Here is a 19,909-nt window from a genome sequence, read left to right as displayed (position 1 = left end):
AACATGGTGTTAGTAATAACCAGTCCATGTCCTGAGCAGAAATCCAACAGATATTTGCCATTATTATTAGCTTTGCTCTTTTCTCCAAATTTTCCCAAAATATTTTTGTATGTCTCACAATCATTTCCAACTCTACTATTTAGATCCCCAACAAGGACCAACTTTTCCTTTTTCATTGTGTCAGTTGCTTTTTCTAAAGCCTCAAAAAATTCCTCCACTTCTACCCTAGTAGAACCTTCTGTGGGACCATAGGCACAAATAAGTCTCATTGTCCAGTTCCCCATTCTCATATTTGCCCACATTACTCTACTTGAGACTGACTGCCATTCAAGAAGATTAGCCTCGTATTTTGTGTTGAATACTATGGCTACTCCTTCTTTTCCTTGATTGTCATTGCCTGAATATAACATTTTGTATTTATTGCTCAGAGAGATCTCACCAGTTTTGGTCTTTTTTGTTTCAGTCACCCCTATTATGTCGATCTGGTACTTATCTAATTCCTCAGCTAGCTCCATTTCTTTGCCATTCAGGCTTCTTACGTTGATAGTACCGATCTTTAACTCTGGTGATGTTGAGTTGGGGTTTGTTTTCAGATTTGTTCCAGTAGCTGACTTTTCGCTGTTTGCCCTGGTTCCCTGGCGAAAACAACGGGGGCCTTGTTTAACCGGGCGACGCCCCAGCCGGCATGAAATTTTGTCATGTTGTACCATCATTTTTTTATTTTGGTTTAACCAATAAGAATACAATTTGGTCGGCTAAATCCCAAACTGCCAGCCCATCCTCGTTCGTTCAGTATCAAAGTAGATACCCAACAGGGTGCACCACGAGAAGGTGAGGATTGGACATTAGGTCAGAAGCCCTGGTCGGTTCTCCGCATTCCTTTAAAGGCTATGTGGAGGTCTCCTCTCAGTTATACAGCTTTGACCCTTAAGCACCCCTAGTCCACAACCAATATCGTTAATATGAAAAACATCTCTCCTCTTAACACATTAAATGGATCATTGTAAATATATATATCTATAGAGAGAAAAATGTAAAATACATTGTTAGTATTATTATTTATGCACATTTAAATACAATATTCACTTAACATATCAGCTTGGCTGGAAAAGTGGTTAGAATATCTGCTATCAAGCCAAAAGGCTGCAGGTTCGAATCCCACCATAAGCATGGATGTTTGTGATTGTCTGTGGAAATATTAGTGCTGGTGGTCGGTGGTAGATGGCATTGGTGTAGTTGTGATCAGTTGGTGGATTGAGTGGTGGAGACAAAGTTGTAGAGCAGGTTTTCTCATCACGAAAGACCCAAACTATCTGCACAATATCTATCATACTTCTTTTTGAACTCAATGAGAGACAAACTACTGAAAACCGAGTCAGGCAACACATTCCATTCTTTCGCCATCCTCCAAGCGAAAAAATCTAGTCCTCACACTCTTGTTAACTACATTCTTACTTAATTTTCAGGAATGGCTTGTTCTTCCCCACTATCCCACTGCTGAAATAATTCCAATGCATCAATCTCATAAAAACCTTTTAGTAACTTAAATGTTTCTATCATATCCCCTCATCTCCGCCTAACCAACTTATGTAACCCACAAACTCTCAATCTATCAATGTAGTGAGCATTCCTTACACCACTCACCAACTTGGTCACTCACCTCCGAATCTTTTCTACCACTTTCTCATCTTCAAGGAATCCAGGCGACCAAACCTGAGCAAGTAATACAGATGTGGACATATCAACACCTTATAAAGAGGAATAACATCTTTATCTCTGCAAGTCGGTGTATTCTTCAATAATCAAGTAATCCTATGAGCTATCTTGGACTCCTTAGCAATATGCTGTCTGAACTTCAACTCTATCCACCAACACCCCCAAGCCGCATCAATCTCTTGGAGTATAGTTCCATCAATTCGGTACATAGCTTGTGATCTTTTAATCCCAAAATGAATAACTTTACACATCGAACTGATATCCATTATCTTTTCCCCCCACACTGCCAGCTTATTTAAATCATCTCCAGCAAGTTATCTACATCAGCTTGATTAATTATTGCACTACTACTGAACTTTGCATCATCACCAAACAACTGAATATTTCCTTTCAAGTCATTTCCTATATCATTTATATACACAAACAATGGTCCAAGCACAGAGTCTTGCGACACACCAGTGGTCACTTGCTTCATCCTGGACTCTGCTCCTTCATACACTACTTTTTGGTATCTGTCCATGGGTCATTCTCATGTCCACATCACCAGTTTAATTATCAATCCCAATTTATGCTGATTTGCATAACAGTATTCCACGGGATATCCTGTCAAAAGCCTTAGCAAAATCCAGCAGTATCGCTGTGTTGCCATTCCACTTGTCCAAATCTGCCTATTATACTCTATTATAAAAAGTTAATAAATCACTAAAACAAGACCGACCTTTAACAAAACCATGTTGCCCCTCCCCCACCATTCAGCAGTATTTGCATTTAAATTCTGCAATATCCTAAGTACCTCTGATTCTTTAACTTTAACTGTCATATCAGTTATTGCTACATGAAACAGAAATATCCACATTCGGGTGATAGACTTTTGAAAATTGGTCACTCAGTAATGCTACTATTACATCTGCTTCAGTTACCTCGTTACCATCAGAGAAACTCGCCCACTAAATTTAATTATCCTTCCAAAGACATTTTTTCTTTTACTTGCCACATAATGAAAGAATTCTTTAACCTGATTGGCTAAGGTCTTCTCATAATCTGATTTAGCCTTCCTTACTATGCTAGTAACCTCTGTAGCCTGAGCTTTGCACTGCTCTTGAGTGTGTTGATCACCTTTCTCCCTGTAAGACAGACCCCATGTCTGTCTAACATCTGTCATGTTAGACAGACATGGGGTCTGTCTCGTGTTAGACACGAGACAGACCCCATGTTATTATACTTTATGTAAAGGAACTTAAATAAATATATGGGGAAAATAGAGCAAAATGAGTAGTCTATTGAAACATTTAATTCAAATATCATCTTCCTTTTAGTGATCAGCTCAACTGACTGCCATGTTGTGGTCAACTAAGTAAGTTCTCATAAACCTAACTAAAGCTGTGATAGTGGCATGTTCCTATTTCCTGCGTCTGTCAGGGCATTTACTCTAATAGTTGTTAATTGAGTGTGTTCTCTGGTTGGTTTGTCTGTTTTGCAGGATGAAATAATCTAGCCAGGGGTGAGTGCTCCGCAATATGAGGAGCACTCACTGCAATGCACGATAGAAGAATGGCTGCTAATACGTCACTATTGGGTGATTTGAATTTACACGATTTTGTATGGTGTAGTACGTGTGAGATGTATTAGTCATGAAAATTAAAGGATTTATGGAAGATGAACGAGTGTGTAAGAAGTGTGTCGACAGGCAGTCAGCTGGTGGCGAGAATGAAATGAATGTTGGTAGAGTAGAGTATCAAAGGTAAAATGGAAAACGGTAACTTCAGAATTAATATTGAACATGCAGTGGTGGGAATACAGGAAAACGAAACAGACTTAAATAAGGAAATAGCTCGCTTGCATGTTATCCTTCACAGAACAAAGTGCAAAACTGAAAAGTTGCAGAAACTTCAAGAGATTAGGAGGGCTGAGAAGAGAAAGAAGCAAGTGGGCAGAGGCACAAATCGAGATCATCTCGACAAACATCGAGAAAAACAAGATGAGGAGAAAATTATTATTATTTGACACCTCCAGAGAGTCCAAGGACTCACTGAGGGAGACACTTTCTCTACCACTCTGTTTCCACCATTCAATCACCAACTGATTGCAACTACACCAATGCCATCTACTGCCGACCACCACTAGTATTTCCACAGACATTCACAAAAATCCATGCCCACGGTGGGATTCAAACCAGCAGCCTTTTGGCTGGAGAGCAAATATGCAATCCACTCGACCAACCCAGGCCAGCGATCTGTGATCAGGAGAGTCCTTAACAAAAGTATAACAAAATCATGTTTCCATGGTGCAAAAATTAATGTTATTAGTCATGCCATTCAGATGCAAAAAAGGTTAGGTTAAAGAACTAATTGCCTTGGTTGGTACTAATGATATGAGAGGTGAGAAGCATTATACGAGGGAGGATGTGAAGGAATTGTTGGTCGTAGCAAAAATGAAGAACAAGAAGGTAAAGATTATAAATCTCCTGCCATGCTATGATAGAGGCAAATTAAGGATGGCATTGATAGCAAACAAATCAATATACAGGTTGTGTAGTGTAGGAATTCCCAAAGTGGTTGATTGCGACCGGCAGGGTTATTTGGGCAAGTTTGAGGGATCTTTAGCTCTTAAAAAACCAGTGGGCTCAGTAAGATTATTTTATGGGTCTTTAAAGAAATTATATTCTCACAAAGATAATTCTAGAAATCTAGAATTAGTATATGAAACAAGTCGTTAACTCGAGCAGTCAGCAAAGTAACTTATCCTCATGCAACTGCATGCCTTGAAAACATAAATACATTTTTTTAGTTAGTGTCCAAGCAGATTTTCTTTCGTGTAGTCATGCTTGGTTTCCTATTTTGCCATTGCTGTCGTCAACCTTCCTATTTCTAGTGTCACTATTTTCATTTTGCAGTGTTTGGGAGTGGATTATTCATTTTGTTGTAATAGTTCATTAAAATAATTGTTTTAGCAACAGTTCAAGTTGTGTTGAAATAATTTATTACAGAAAGCCCCTGATGATAATATTTGATGCAAAAAAAGAAGTATTGTCAATGTTCAGAAGGATACGAGTTTTTAGCAAACAAAATACTTTATTTTGGAGTACATAACTGGGACAGCAGAAGCTACATAATAGTGCTTAGGCAACATGTAAGGTCCATTTCCTTCTACTGAGATGTAGCGAGTGAGTGGAATTAGCTACTAGTGGAAATTGTGAATGCAGAGGTGAGTGAGTACAATGACTTTACCCACTCATCTCTGCATTCAAATCAGGATGCAAAAGGAACAAGCAGTGGAAAAAACCAGTTTGTATTTAGCATGGCAATGGTGATTGGGGAGAGAGAAAGAGAAAGAAAAACAAAATTTGAACTCATTTTTGAAGGTATTGAACATATGAAGAGATAGAATGTATAAGTTTCTCATAAACATAAAATTAATTTCTAATTTTATTAACATAAGTTCATTTTAGAAACTACAGCAAATGAAATCAATGAAATAAATAACGGAAAATCTCGTTTTATCCCTTGCCGGCCTGGTTGGCCAAGTGGTCAGTGCATCCATTCTCCAGCCAAAAGGCTGCGGGTTCGAATCCCACAATGGGCATAGATGTTTGCGATTGTCTGTGAAAATACTAGTAGTGGTGGTGGGCAGTAGATGACAGTATAGATGATGATTGTAGTTGGAGAATTGGGTGGAGACAGAATTGTAGAGTATGAGTCTTAAGACTCCTTGGAGATGTTACATAATAATAATAATAATATGAAACACATCCCTGTGTTCAAACCTATCTAAACTATACAACCCAGTAAGTATTCACATGCATGGAGATGGTTAATGGGTTGAATACCATCAACATGCAACTGCCCTTGCTAGGAACATGTCACTAGGAGTTAAACGTCAGGATGTATTCTGACTTAATCTTTTCATATGTCCTGATACTACTAGGAATGAAAAATCTTCCTTGCTTGTATCAGGATACCACCTTCATTCCAAAAGTAACTCTATAACCACTGCATCTTTTTTTCCCCATAATACAATGAGAAAACAATTTAATCATGCAAATGTAGTATGTACAATAGAACAAAAAAAGGTTTCATGAAGAAGAAAGTTGGAAAATCTAAAAAATGTATTCTTTTGGAAATCAGAGCTATAACAACAAGAACCAAATACAGTATTTGGTTCTTGTTGTATACACATTAAAAATTCCATAATTCCCTTAATGTAGCAACTCTTTCTACTTTGGACTTAATCGGTATTGATGAAATTGTCAACAAACTTTTTCCAAGCGATTATTTGTACAGTTTTCACTCATGTTGTGAACATTTGATGCTTTCTAATGTTTTGAATTAATTTTCAAAAGAGCAAATTAAGGATAACTTCCAACTAAAAAAAGCATTGAAATTATTCCAACAGGAGGCTTGAAGGGGGGGGGTGATGTTCTCATTGCAATAAAATAAAAGTAACCAAGAGAATTTTTCCATATTTTCTTTTCTCAGTTCAAACACATTTGTACTATAGAATATATCATATAAAACTATACTCAACTAAAAGAATACTGCACAAAATGAATCAAAACAAATGCATCAATAGTAATTTTGTAGTCTTCATTATCAATCAGAACATACATTCTGGAAACAGCAGCATACTTTAAAAAATGAAATAACACCAATGAACACAGCAAATGAATAAACTTATGATCATTATCATAATAATCAACTAACTAAATTAACATAGCTTAAGAAAGGGTCATTTTATCATATGGTATATGACCAACATCCCCAACAGCATACACAATTACTCTTCCATTTGGCTTTATTGCTATCCATGTAATGCTACAATTGTAGAGAGAAAATCTTAACCATGCTTCAGGAGGAAACTGGAGTGCTCTGAAAAGAAATATTACAATAAAAGAACCTATAATAGAATTCATCTCTTTATATGAGCAACAAAACATGAAAATATAATGATTAAAGTAATTTGGAATTCAAGATCCAATCTTATTAGTGAACTTTATTTTTATAATGATCCACTTGCTTAAGTCTCTGGTAAACTTTGGTCTTGAATTTCATTATTTTTCTCAATTATTTTAAAAAATCAACTATTTACAATATAACTGCTATAATATATAAGTAACTTTCAACTAATTAAAATTAAAAAAATAAATAAAAGACACTGCTAGCATAGCATGCATCACAAGCTGTGTTGTAAGTGTCCTATAGATAAGTCTTATTTTAGTATGTTAGTAATTATTTCTGGTTTTATCTTACTTATTTTAGACAGTAACATTGAGTCTGTTTGTGAAATTTAATATGGGGTATAATTTAGAAAGTGTTTCTTTTCATGGCACCAATGTGTACAAGGAAAATGGCAGCCAAGGTTTCCTCCTTTCACTAAGTTTAGCACAAGAGATTTTGTATGAAGTAGTGTATCTTGGATGGATATGAAGCTAATATCATGGATATGGAGGGTGGATGACAGAAAGACACAAGAGAGTAGTGTGGAGTGGAATCTAGGAGAATTAGCGTGACTGGCGGAGTACCTCAGGGTTTTGTATTACGGCCACTACTCTTTAATCTTTAATTCGTATATCAATGATACAGTGAAACATTTAAGAGGGGATATTCAGCTGTTTGCTGATGATGCAAAACTGGGGAGAGCAGCAGTTGATAAAGGCGATCTAAATATACTGTAGGCTGATTAAAAAAATTGGCATTATGGGCAAAGGATAATGATTGCCAATTTAATGTTACAAAATGTAAGGTTATGCACTTCTGGTTGAAAAAGGTACATACAGTGTATTACTGATGGTATTGAATTGCAGGAAACTGATGAGGCTAGAGACTTGAGGATAATGGTGGACAAAGAGTTGAAGTATAGAGGGCACATTGCAAAATGTTGATAAAATAGCTCAAAAGATTACTAAGATGTCGAAAAACATCCAAGTAAAGATAGAGATTATAATTCCTCTTTATAAGGCTATGATTTAGTCACATCTTGACTACTATGCACAGATTTGGTCATCTAGGTTTCTTGGAGATCAAGAGGTGGATAGAAAGGATTCAGAGATGAGTGACTAAGCCTGATGACAGGTCTCTGAAATGCTCCCTATGAAGATAGGTTGAAGGTGAGCGAGTTACAATGTCAAGTTGATAGGCAGAAAAGAGGAGACATGATAGAAACTTATACGATATTAAAGGGGTTTTATAAAACTGAAGCAAAGGAAAATTTCCAATATATGACAAATAGTCAGAGAACTAGGGAATGTCTGGTGGAAATTATGTAAGAGTGTGGTTAATAAGGATGTGTGGACTAGATTTTTTGCAAGGATAAGGCTATGATTTAGTCACATCTTGACTACTATGCACAGATTTGGTCATCTAGGTTTCTTGGAGATCAAGAGGTGGATAGAAAGGATTCAGAGATGAGTGACTAAGCCTGATGACAGGTCTCTGAAATGCTCCCTATGAAGATAGGTTGAAGGTGAGCGAGTTACAATGTCAAGTTGATAGGCAGAAAAGAGGAGACATGATAGAAACTTATACGATATTAAAGGGGTTTTATAAAACTGAAGCAAAGGAAAATTTCCAATATATGACAAATAGTCAGAGAACTAGGGAATGTCTGGTGGAAATTATGTAAGAGTGTGGTTAATAAGGATGTGTGGACTAGATTTTTTGCAAGGAGAGTGGTGAATGAGTGGAACGAAATGCCAGAATTAGCTGAGAGTTTCCTGACAGTGGATGAATTTAAGGAAAGGTATGTTAGGTTTTGTGTGTATAATAGTTTGGGTCTCCCACGATGAGTCTCTGGACTCCATGGAGATATAGTATAATAACAATTTAAAGATAAACTGATATGAATCAATCAACATTTACAACATTAATGGTACTTTTTTTTTCCAATAAACTAATATTATAAATTAAACATGCCAAGAAGTTATATTCTTGGTTTCATCTTTTATCCAAGTGTAAGCAAACAAAGTTTGTGCATGAAGTCACTTCATGACTGGGCTATTTACATATAGAGGCTAATAAATTCACATCAATTGCCTTAGTATCTCCTATAATGCAATGCCCACATCCTTATGGACATGTATAATGGTATGCATTATGGGAGGGGTCACTACCAAGACCGGTTTCAGCCTTTATTGAAGTCTCATCAGTGGGAGCCAGACCCAGAAGTAATACCAAGGTTGAAGGTAATGCGGAAATGAAATTTTCACATACAAGTAGTCAAAAGTATTTTTTAGCTATGTGGCCAGTAGGAAGAGAAATGACTGTGGAAGAATGATATTGCAGGATAAAAATGTGAATAGAGTGCCTGATGTAGAGGACATAGTGGAATTATTCAATGAACACTTTATTGGAGTATTTCATCCTGGAGGAGTCAGTTTTAATACTAGAGGGATAGGGTAGGTTCGAGGTTTAGAGGTACAAGAGGAGAGTGTGTTTCAAATACTGAGTACTCTGGATGTCAGTAAAGCAGTGGGACTGGATGGTATTTCACCACGAGTTTTGAGAGAATGTGCTAGGGAACTGACAGTGCTTTGACCTGGCTTTTCAATGAAAGTTTAGCTGCGGGAAAGGTGCCCATGGAATGGAAGGAAGGTAAGATAGTAAGATAGAAGGCAAGATCTTAACAACTACTGATGACATGCAAACGGGCTATAATTAGACACTTGGAGAAAGTAGTGAGGGACCATATACAGCATTGGGCAGATGAGGGTGGTGTTATCCGTAAGAGTCAACAAGGGAATAAATTAACTGTGGAAAGGGTACAAAGGCAGGTAACAAAGATGGTTTCAGGACTGTACCATGTTAGTTATGAGGATTGACTGAGGGAATATGGACTGCAGAGTTTGGTGGATAGAAGGAGAGGTGATATGATTGAGACTTTTATACTGTTGAGAAGTGGTTACAGGGTTGACAGTGGGAAGTTCTTTTGCTTGGTTGAACAGCGGGAAGGAGTGATGACAAGAGGCCATCCCTGGAAGTCATGAAAGGAAACTGTTTGTAAGAGGGTGAGGAGTGGTTTCTTTGCAAGGAGGGTGGTTGAACCATGAAATGCATTGCCTGATGGAGTGGTGAGAGCGAGAACCCTCAACGAGTTTAAGGAGTGGTATTTTGTTAGACTTGATGTTTCTCGGGGGGGGGGGGGGGGAATCCCCTCGATGAGTCTTGATAGACTTTGTGTTTCTTAGGAAGGACCTCTCACGATGAGTCTTTTGACTCCATGGAGGCCTGAATAATAATAATAATAATAATAATAATAATAATAATAATAATAATAATAATAAAATAATCTGGATTAGAGATAGATGTTGAAAGTTTAAGGCAATTGATGTGAAGTTATTAGCCTCTATACACAAGTAGTCCAGTTATAAGGATGTGCTGACTAAATTTTTTGCATGGAGAGTGGTTGGTGAATGAGTAGAATCGAATGCCAGAATTCCATTCTGGCATCATTCATTTGCTTACACTTGGAGAAAGGATGAAACCAAGAATATAATTTCTTGGTATCTTTAATTTATGGTATAATCAAGTGAAAAAAAAACAAACTTTCAATGAACTAACATTAGTTTCTAATTTTTAAATAGCAATGCCTAATTTTGTAAGATATTTTTGTAAGATATTTTGCTGTTCTTCCTCACTGGTGTTATATAAAGGCAGAACAACATCAGTACAGAGATAAGGTCTTGAAAGTTTATTTTTCACTTGGTTAGAGTATAATAAATTTAGTTTAATCCTTTATCCAAGTGTGAGCAAACAAAGTTTGCTCACACTTGGATAAAGGATTAAACTAAATTAATTATACTCTAACCAAGTGAAAAATAAACTTTCAACATCTTTCTCTAAATCCAGAGTAATTTATTAAAAAAGGGTGGCACACCATTTGGCAACTCCTATAGGTAGAGATGACGTGCGAATGCTTCTGCCTGGTATCTCAGCTTGGGCCTGGCTCCCACTGAAGAGACCTCAATAAAGGTAGAAACTAGTCTGGGTAGTGGCCCTTCCCTTAATGCATAACATTAGACATATCCGCAAGGAGATGTGTTTTGCATTATAGGAGATACTGAGACAGAAGTGTTGGTATCTTGCTCCACCTTTGCAACGAGTTGACCTGGTGTTGTACCACCTTACCCCAGTCCTGAAGATACTTTCAGGTGCAAACTTTGTTTGCTCACACTTGGATAAAGGATTAAACTAAATTTATTAGAGATAAGGTCATAAAAGTTTACTACTACAAACAGCAGTTGGTTTTCTGGCTCATTTCCATCAATGGAAGCTGGTGATCATTACTTGTGATATACTCAGCTAGACTGATGGCCAAATTGGTTGGTGTGTTTTCTTAAATTTTCATTTGCAAAAAGTATCTTAAATTTTTCATTTGTGTAAAGTGATGTAAATTCATTCTTTATTTACATCATTTAGACACGTATATGACTGCTTAAAAATGCTATTCAACCATTACATGCATGAAGAAAAAAAAAAGTCAATGATTTGCTATATGATAAAATTTGCCATAAAACATTGGTCTGGAACCTAACATGTTGTATGCCTGGACATAATCTACATTATTAGGGTTACCATATTTCTTGAAAGAAAAATACAGACAAAAATGTGGACAAAAAAAAAAAAAAAAACCTGTAGAGAAAAATGAAATGTTTACCTTCAAATAAATATTTATTCACTTTAATTGTACATTCATATTTTTCAGAGGAATGAACTTTCTTTAAAAAAGTTGTATCATTTTTTATTAGTTCATAGAACTCCGAGCAATTCACATCTGGATTCACTTTTATTTGAAGAAGAAGTTTAGTGTTTTCAGTTAAAAGTCTGTTTCGATCAGCAGACCAAAACTGTTCATCAGAGAAAAAACTCTTTCAACTGGCGCTGTTGATCCTGGCAAGCAAAAGATGAACTCCATAACCAATTCCAATTGACATTCACTTCCATTTGTTTTAATCATTTTGAATATCTCAACTCATAAATTAACCTTCGATGTGGCCTTCTGACATTCTTTTATATTTTTTCCATCTGACTGCTTGTTTTTCTCAATTTTACTTTTTAAGTCGTGCAAGTATTATATTTAAATCATTTCTTTTAGGCTTACACGGTGATCCGAGTACATTTTAAAAAATTATGGAGACAACTACCGTGTTTGAGTAAAACTTTAGTTTAATATAAACCAAAATCCACATTCGACGTTTCGACCTTTATATCAAGATCATCTTCTGGAGCATATATACTATATACAGAGAAACAAGCTGCACTGCAATCTACATAGTATGTGAGAGTTACTGACCAACTGTTACAACAGGTCAGGCCAATAATTGTTGTAATGGTTGGTCAGTAACTCTAACAAACCATGTAGATTGTAGTGCAGCTTGTTTCTCTGTATATAGTATATATGCTCCAGAAGATGGCCTTGATATAAAGGTCGAAACGTCAAATGTGGATTTTGGTTTATATTAAACTTTTATTAAAGTTTTACTCAACTACCTTTGAGTAAAACATTGTCTCCATAATTTTCTAAAATGTATTATATTTATAATTGAAACCTCATCAAAATGTCTGTCTATGTCAACAACTGCTTTTTCAGGACTATTGAATTAACAAATTCAGCAGATGCTTCAATATCTGGCCACTGAAGCTCAAAATTCTGTCTTAATTGAATCCAAGAAAACTGCTTTGTACCTTCAAGACTGCTTTCCCATATTTCTAAATAAGATATACATTTCTCATAAAAATTCAAAATATGCTTTTCAGTCTTCTTTATTTATGTCTCCTTCATTGGCATACAGAGACAGCTTTTGCTTGCAAAGCTGGGGGATGAACTTGTCTCTTCTAACTATTAATTCCTTGTACTTCAAAGTTACTTTTGTAGTTGAAATTTCATTTTTTTTCAAAAGTTGACACAGTTTCTTGAAAAATTTGAAGGCTGCCATAACAAATAAGGCTAATAATTCACTGACTGGATTTTCGGAAAAGTCTCCGATTAGTTTGGGAGAAGAATTTTTACACTGTGAAAAGAAGTAAGATATCCTGCCCAAATCAAAAGAATCCTTTGCAGAGCAGGTAGCAGACTTAAAAATCTTACAGTACTGTATGACAATACTATGTATGCAACTCGCAAAATTATTTGTTTTTATACTCTTACTGCAGAAATGCCTGTATATTTTAATTACAATAATTTCTATACATCAAAAGGCAGTTGATCAACACCACACTGTACACAGTTGTGAACAATATGAGCACAGCACCCAATTCTTAAAAGTTTCTGCCCATTTTTTGTTGTAACTTTGTATGAATGTTAGTTTTGTCCTGCCTTCTCATTGTCCCAAAATTTGTATTTGTGTTATCTGCACAGTACGATACAATTTTATTTTCTATACCAAACTTTTTAAGTTTTAGTCATGTGTTTTGTTAAAATATCCGCTGCCTCTCCTGTTAAATCATCAAATTCTATCAGTCATACTTTAACTCCAACATGTGGAACAAATATTCTAGTTAAGACAAGTATAAATTTCATATTTAATCTGTTGGAAGCATCTACAGATATAGTAACAAAATTGGCAGTATTTAAGTCATTTTGTACTTTATCCATTACAAAAGCCACAATTATGTTATTAACTATGGCCTCTGTTTTTGTTCTGGCAGCACTGGAATATTTTGGGTCATAAAGTTTTGAAATAAGTTTCAATCGGCATTCTCTGGTTCTAGCTTCAGAAATTTAAATTCACTTTGTAATTCTGTATTAAAATGGCACTTTCTTTTATGAAGTTTTTCTTTGATTTTAAAATTTGATCATGTACAACTGTGTGAAAGTAAACATAGCTTCTTTAGCTGCATGAGCATAGTGGTTTGGACTCTCTGTTTTTGAAAAATGTATCGAGAGTCTTACTAATATTACCTGCTCTTACAGCCTTTTGATGTTTTGAAGTGTTTATGTGTTTGACAATGTCATGGCAGCTACCAAATCCAAGAAAAAATTTACTGTTGCACAAAAAGCAAAATACAGTGTCACTCTCTTCATTCTCTGGTTCTAGCTTCAGAAATTTAAATTCACTTTGTAATTCTGTATTAAAATGGCACTTTTTTTAGGAAGTTTTTCCTTTTGAAAAGTGTAACTTTTGACATCACAGATTATTTTAAATACCTATAAAATTAGATGTCATCAACGTAATGTATTTTATCTGAATATTCACAATATGACCATGCAGAACACCGAATGCGTGACATAATATAACCTAATACAAATTTCTGTGAAAATCGTTTTTGTGTTGTTTTATTTTTCTTGTTACACACACACACACACACACACACACACACACACACACACACACACACACACACACACACACACACACACACACACACACACATAAATAAATATAAATAAAATAAAATAAATTTGAAATTCTCTCTCTCTTTCTCTCTCTCTCTGTGTATATAAAATAAAAACTAATAAAATAAATTTAAAAAAAAAAGGGCATTTCATTTATTTTATTCAAAGTATGGTACGCATACAGACAGGGCATTTAAAATACAAATTATCTGTACTAAATATGGAGGTATGGTAACCTTAACATTATGATAAATATATTATGTATTATATTATGATATATATATTATATATCACATAGGCATAGAAATGAATCTAGAAAAAACAAAATGGATCAAAAACATCTATACAAGTGACAGTCACCTATGTATTGATAACATTCCTATAGAACAAGTTGACTCCTAGAATTACTTAGGACAAACAATAAAAATGAATAATGATTTATCTGAAGAACTAGCAAAAAGAAAGAAAGCTGCATGGCTATCATTCAACAGACTAAAAGAAATACTTACTGATCCAAATCTTGACATCTCTGCGAAGGCAAAACTATTTAATAGTGACATCTTCCACCACTCACATATGGATCAGAAACATGGAACATGACAAGAAAAGAAGAAGAGACTCTCAGAATAACTCAGCATGCAATAGAATGCAGGATTTGTAACATCAGCAAAATGGAACATGTTAGAAACACGGAACTAAGAAAGAGATCAGGCATAAAAGATGTGATAACTGCAGTATATGAAAGCAAGTTGAGATGGGCAGGTCACATTGCCAGACTCAGGGATAACAGATGGACATATAGAATACTCAACTGGCAACCAAGAATAAAGAGAAAATCAGGAAGACCACCTACAAGATGGGAAGATCCACTAGTGAAATCTATGGGTATAACATGGAAGAAAGAGGATCGAGATTGTTGGAGGCATTTTTGTGACCTGCACTCATGGAGAAATACTGAGTGAAACACAGGTCCATCAAAGTAATATTATGTATTAACTATATCACGTATAATTAATTATTATACATAATGCTAGAGTAAGAGTTTTAAAGCCACTGTTTTCTAGAACTTTGAAATTTTTAGGCCATTATTAGATTCAGATTAGGTTGGCTGTGAAGAGCATCAGAGCATTCAAAGAGTCTTGTTAGATCTATCCCAAAGGATTGTATGACCATGGTTTTCATCATCAGAATTGGCCGAAAAAAGGACATGGCTGGATAAAGCACTGGGACATGTTCTCTTGTAAGTGATGTCCCTCCTGTGCTCCTCAATATGCAATTCAATAGATTTATCCGTCTGGCCAAAGCAAGGGATGTCGCAGTCACACCATATCTTATACACACCTGGATATTTTAGATTGTGATGGCTAGGCTTTGGACGACTCACTAGGGAGCGGAATAAATAAAGTTGTAATGTTATATTTTTTGAGAAAGTGTGCTTAAGTATGGAATAGATATATTGCCTTTAACATTATTCATTTCTTGAGTATGGCGACTAGGAGCCGTCCAAAGCCTAACCATCACAATCTAAAATATCCAGGTGTGTATAAGATATGGTGCGACTGCGACATCCCTTACTTTGGCCAGACGGATAAGTCTATTGAATTGTGTATTCAGGAGCACAGGAGGGACATCGCTTACAAGAGAACACGTGCCAGTGCTTTATCCAGCCATGTCATTTTTTTGACCGATTCTGATGATGAAAACCATAGTCATACAATCCTTTGGGATAGATCTAACAACATTTTCCGTTGCCATGACGAATTGGAGAGAAAAACTGTAGAATCTAGAGAAATCATCCTCAACCCTGTACATTTAAATAATAATTTAAGCTACAACCTCCCAGACTCATTCTGCTGTGATCAAATACTGGCGCTCACGAGATGCTATATGCACACACTCACCCAACAATGTGGCCAATGAAGGAACAGCTCTGAATACATTAACTACAATGTTTTCACATTAAATATGTATAGTGACTTTCCTGTGCTGTTCACAGTTTTTATCTTCAATGTTTAATGTTTCTTTTTTGTATAAAAACACCTGAAGAAGGCTGTAAAAAGCCGAAACTAGTCGTGTGATACTATTAAACCTTTTTACTTTTTCTCTCAGTTTATGTCATTCAATTCTTTTAAAAAATATGTTTAACAACCGAGTAAATGAACCTCCAAACATTATATATATATATAATGTATACATAATACAAATTTTTTTTACAGAAGTACTTTAAAATTTGAGACTCTTCGAAGAATGCTGTGAAGCTCTTCACAGTCGAACTAATCAAAATCTAATAATATTCTAAAAATTTAAACCTTCTGGAAAATACTGACTTTTAAATTCTCTCTCTCTCTCTCTCTCACTTTGTGTGTATGTGTGTGTGCGTGTGTGTGGATATATCTATCAGGATGTATATTGGTGTGCTATGTGTGCTGTGCACACTCAGGGAACAGCAATATCACTGATATTATATTTTTGCATTTATTCCCGTGAGACTCCCCTGTTTCCTGGCTTCAAGTGATTCCTAAAATGAAACAATACATTAATACTTCATGAAGAGGGCACTTTTCGATGCATAAACATTGCATCTCATTCATGTTAATAGCCTGGGTATGCAGTTACAAATATAGACACTTTTGAGCCCTATGAACAGATGTAGAGATGGCATGGCTGGTCAAATTCTTAACGTTCCAGTGGTTTAAAACCATTCAGAAGGTGAAGCAGGGTGTGCACTGAGATAATAGACCCAGAAATCAGTCACTGTGATTGATTATTGTGTCAACCAATCCAAATAAATGTCATTTGTCACAAGTTGCTGTTTTTTGTTTTCAGTTTCATCTGTTTTGCATGCCTAAGTGTGAACTGACGTGTTTAGGAACTGATATAGACAAATTTTTAATTTATAATTTTCTATAAATAATATATGACTTGTTTGCCCATATTTACAATGGAAACAAGTGTTGCCGATCTACTGAATGGTCCATTTTCTACCAGTGATTTCATGGATTGTATGATTGATTATAGTCCAGGGCATTTGGAACTTCTGTATAAATACGTAAATAAAACCAGTTATTTCAGCCTTTTTTTTGGTTCAATACAGAAAAATAGTAATTTCCCAAGTGATTACTTTTTCCGATTTCTGTACATATTATTGGTTGTATTTAAAAATCATATCAAAATTCAAATCATCCATGTGTCTCACTCTAGCATTTGCAATGATAACCTAAGATTACAACGAAGAGTAAACCCTTTGCGCTTCTCACATACACATAAAAGACATGTGTGAAGCAAGGGTCAAAACTGTATAACTGAGAGGAGACCTCCACATAGCCTTTAAAGGAATGCGGAGAACGGACCAGGGCTTCTGACCTAATGTCCAATCCTCACCTTCTCGTGGTGCACCCTGTTGGGTATCTACTTGGATATTGAACGAACAAGGATGGGCTGGCAATTTGGGATTTAGCTGACCAAATTGTATTCTTATTGGTTAAACCAAAATAAAAAATGATGGTACAACATAACAAAATTTCACGCCGGCTGGGGCGTCGCCTGGTTAAACAAGGCCCCCCATTGTTTTTGCCAGGGAACAGGGCAAACAATGAAAAGTCAGCTACTGGAACAAATCTGAAAATACACTCCAACTCAACATCACCAGAGTTAAAGATTGGTACTATCAACATAAGAAAGAAATGGAGCTAGCTGAGGAATTAGATAAGTACCAGATCGACATAATAGGGGTGAGTGAAACAGAAAAGACAAAAACTGGTGAGATCTTCCTGAACAATAAATACAAAATGTTATATTCAGGCAATGACAATCAAGGAAAAGAAGGAGTAGCCATAGTATACAACAGGAATCTGGTTCGATTCCTGTCAGTAACGTGAGGAACCTTTATCTGTCTCTTTCGACTAAAGGTGAGTTAGCCGGTCTCATACGGAGATAGGGGTTTTTTTTCACCGGGAAACTCAGGTTTTTCGTTCCCAAGAACAGGCAGACCGGCCCTGTGAACACACACATCTACAGACATAGGACGCACCAGGAGGCATAGGAATAACCACTTATCCTCAGGATGGATATGGTTTGGAAGGGCTTAGGACAGCTCTGTAACAGGCCATTAGGCCTAATACGAAAAAGGAAGAAGAAGATTTCCATTACTTGTATTCTATTCATGTCTCTTTTTGTTTGTCGCTATGTCTCTGCTGCATAAGTCAAAATGAGTGGTGATGATGATTTATGGCATGACAGCAAAGGTCATACTGCACCATATCAACGGTTATAGCAGTACACAAGGTAAGACAATCACAAACATCCATGACTGCAGCAGGATTTGAACCCATAACCTATTGGTTGGAGAGTGGGTATGCTAACCACAGCCAACCAGGCCAGCTCAAAATGAGTAAAAAGTATCTTTTGTTAATCAAAAAGCATGCACTTCAGTGGGATCTCACTATCCTAAAGACCACTTATACTGTTAAAAAGGAGTTTGGCATAGTGAATTATCTCCTAGTCTAAACCCCATCACTAGAAAGCATACTTCTCAGATATTTGAAATTTCCACTACAATTTAAAACCATGTTCTCAATCTTCCTGCTATTAATATGTAACCCATAGTTCTGTGTGACAGTGTTACATCTGTCCAGCCTTTTCCCAAATTCCCAGTGACTTTCCATCATTTCGCTTGGATCAAAAGTTGATTGCCTTTTTCTAAAGCACAACTGCTCTTCTCTTAGACCTTTCTCGATTTTATCACTACCTACACTCTATTAAAGTAAAAGTACTGTGTAAGAAGCTGCCAGACCAGCTCAATGTATTTATCATACTCAATGCTACTAAGTGTAAAATAAACATTTGGTGCTGTAAACAACTCGGGTTAAGGATTAAAACAAAAAATATAATTTCTTCAAGTATAATATATCTAGTATTTTTTAATTTTGTGTAACATTCAGTAAGTTCCTGATAAAGTGTACCTTTGGCACACTAGTAGAGAGTTCTAAACTGAGTAAAGTATTTTTTATGCTTCTTCACATTGTGTGGTCATTAAACTGAAAATTTGATGAACATCTTCAAAACCATTGAAACCTCAAACTTTCAAAGTTTAAATATAACATTCATGATGATTTACATAAATTAACATGGTTATTGAAAAACACTAAATCATAATATGAGGAGGTATATATTTATGAAAATCCCTATATTTCTGGCCACAGTTTTTGAACAGTTGAACAATTTTTGGCTACAGCTGATTTAAATTTTGTTAATGAAGGACGGTAGGAACATATAACTGCAGATCTCTATGGTATGATGATAGATTGGAAGAACTGATGAAGGAATTGGAACATATAAAATGGGACGTTGTCGGCCTTTCAGAGATAAGAAGGAAAGAAGAAACTCTCATGTGATTAAAAGATGGACATCGACTCTACCACTGTGAATGTGACAGAAACTCAACTGGTGGTGTAGGATTCCTAATAAATAAAACAATCAAGGACAATGTCCTGTTTGTAAATAAAATAAGACCAAGAATAGCTGAACTAAGTCTCTTCATAAATAAAAGATACCAACTGAAAATTATACAAGTATATGCCCCAATTATAGACCATCCAGATGAAGAGATAGAAGATTTCTATGAAACATTAGAATCCACATTAAATAATTCTAAAGAATTCTACATAATTATAATGGGTGACTTTAATGCCAAAATTGGAAGCAGAGATGACCATCTGAATTCCATCGGTAAATTTGGATTTGGACATAGGAATGAAAGAGGAGAAAGACTTATTGAATTCATAGAAAAATTAACCTCTTTATTATGAACAGCTTTTTCAAGAAGAAAATCAACCGAAAATGGACAAACTTACAATGAAATAGACTT

At 35.7% G+C, this 19,909-nt stretch overlaps 1 protein-coding gene across 3 annotated transcripts in view; it reads right to left on the bottom strand.

Moving 5' to 3' along the window:
• Window positions 1–6,278: 6,278 nt before the first annotated feature.
• The window catches only part of Pgam5 (Phosphoglycerate mutase 5), an 86,045-nt gene continuing 72,414 nt past the window's right edge, over window positions 6,279–19,909 (bottom strand). For all 3 annotated transcript variants that reach the window (XM_090406202.1, XM_090406203.1, XM_090406201.1), the window contains exon 5: window positions 6,279–6,581. In XM_090406202.1, the coding sequence (XP_090262328.1) occupies window positions 6,431–6,581 (151 nt within the window). In that variant the 3' untranslated portion in view covers window positions 6,279–6,430. The remainder of the gene's footprint in view (window positions 6,582–19,909) is intronic.

Source organism: Typopeltis vanoorti, chromosome 16, assembly GCF_054136105.1.
Source record: "Typopeltis vanoorti isolate ZY-2024b chromosome 16, IOZ_Tvanoo_1.0, whole genome shotgun sequence".
NCBI lineage: Eukaryota > Metazoa > Arthropoda > Arachnida > Uropygi > Thelyphonidae > Typopeltis > Typopeltis vanoorti.
Note: the sequence above shows the minus strand (reverse complement) of the source record. Positions and strands in the feature narration are given on the sequence as shown.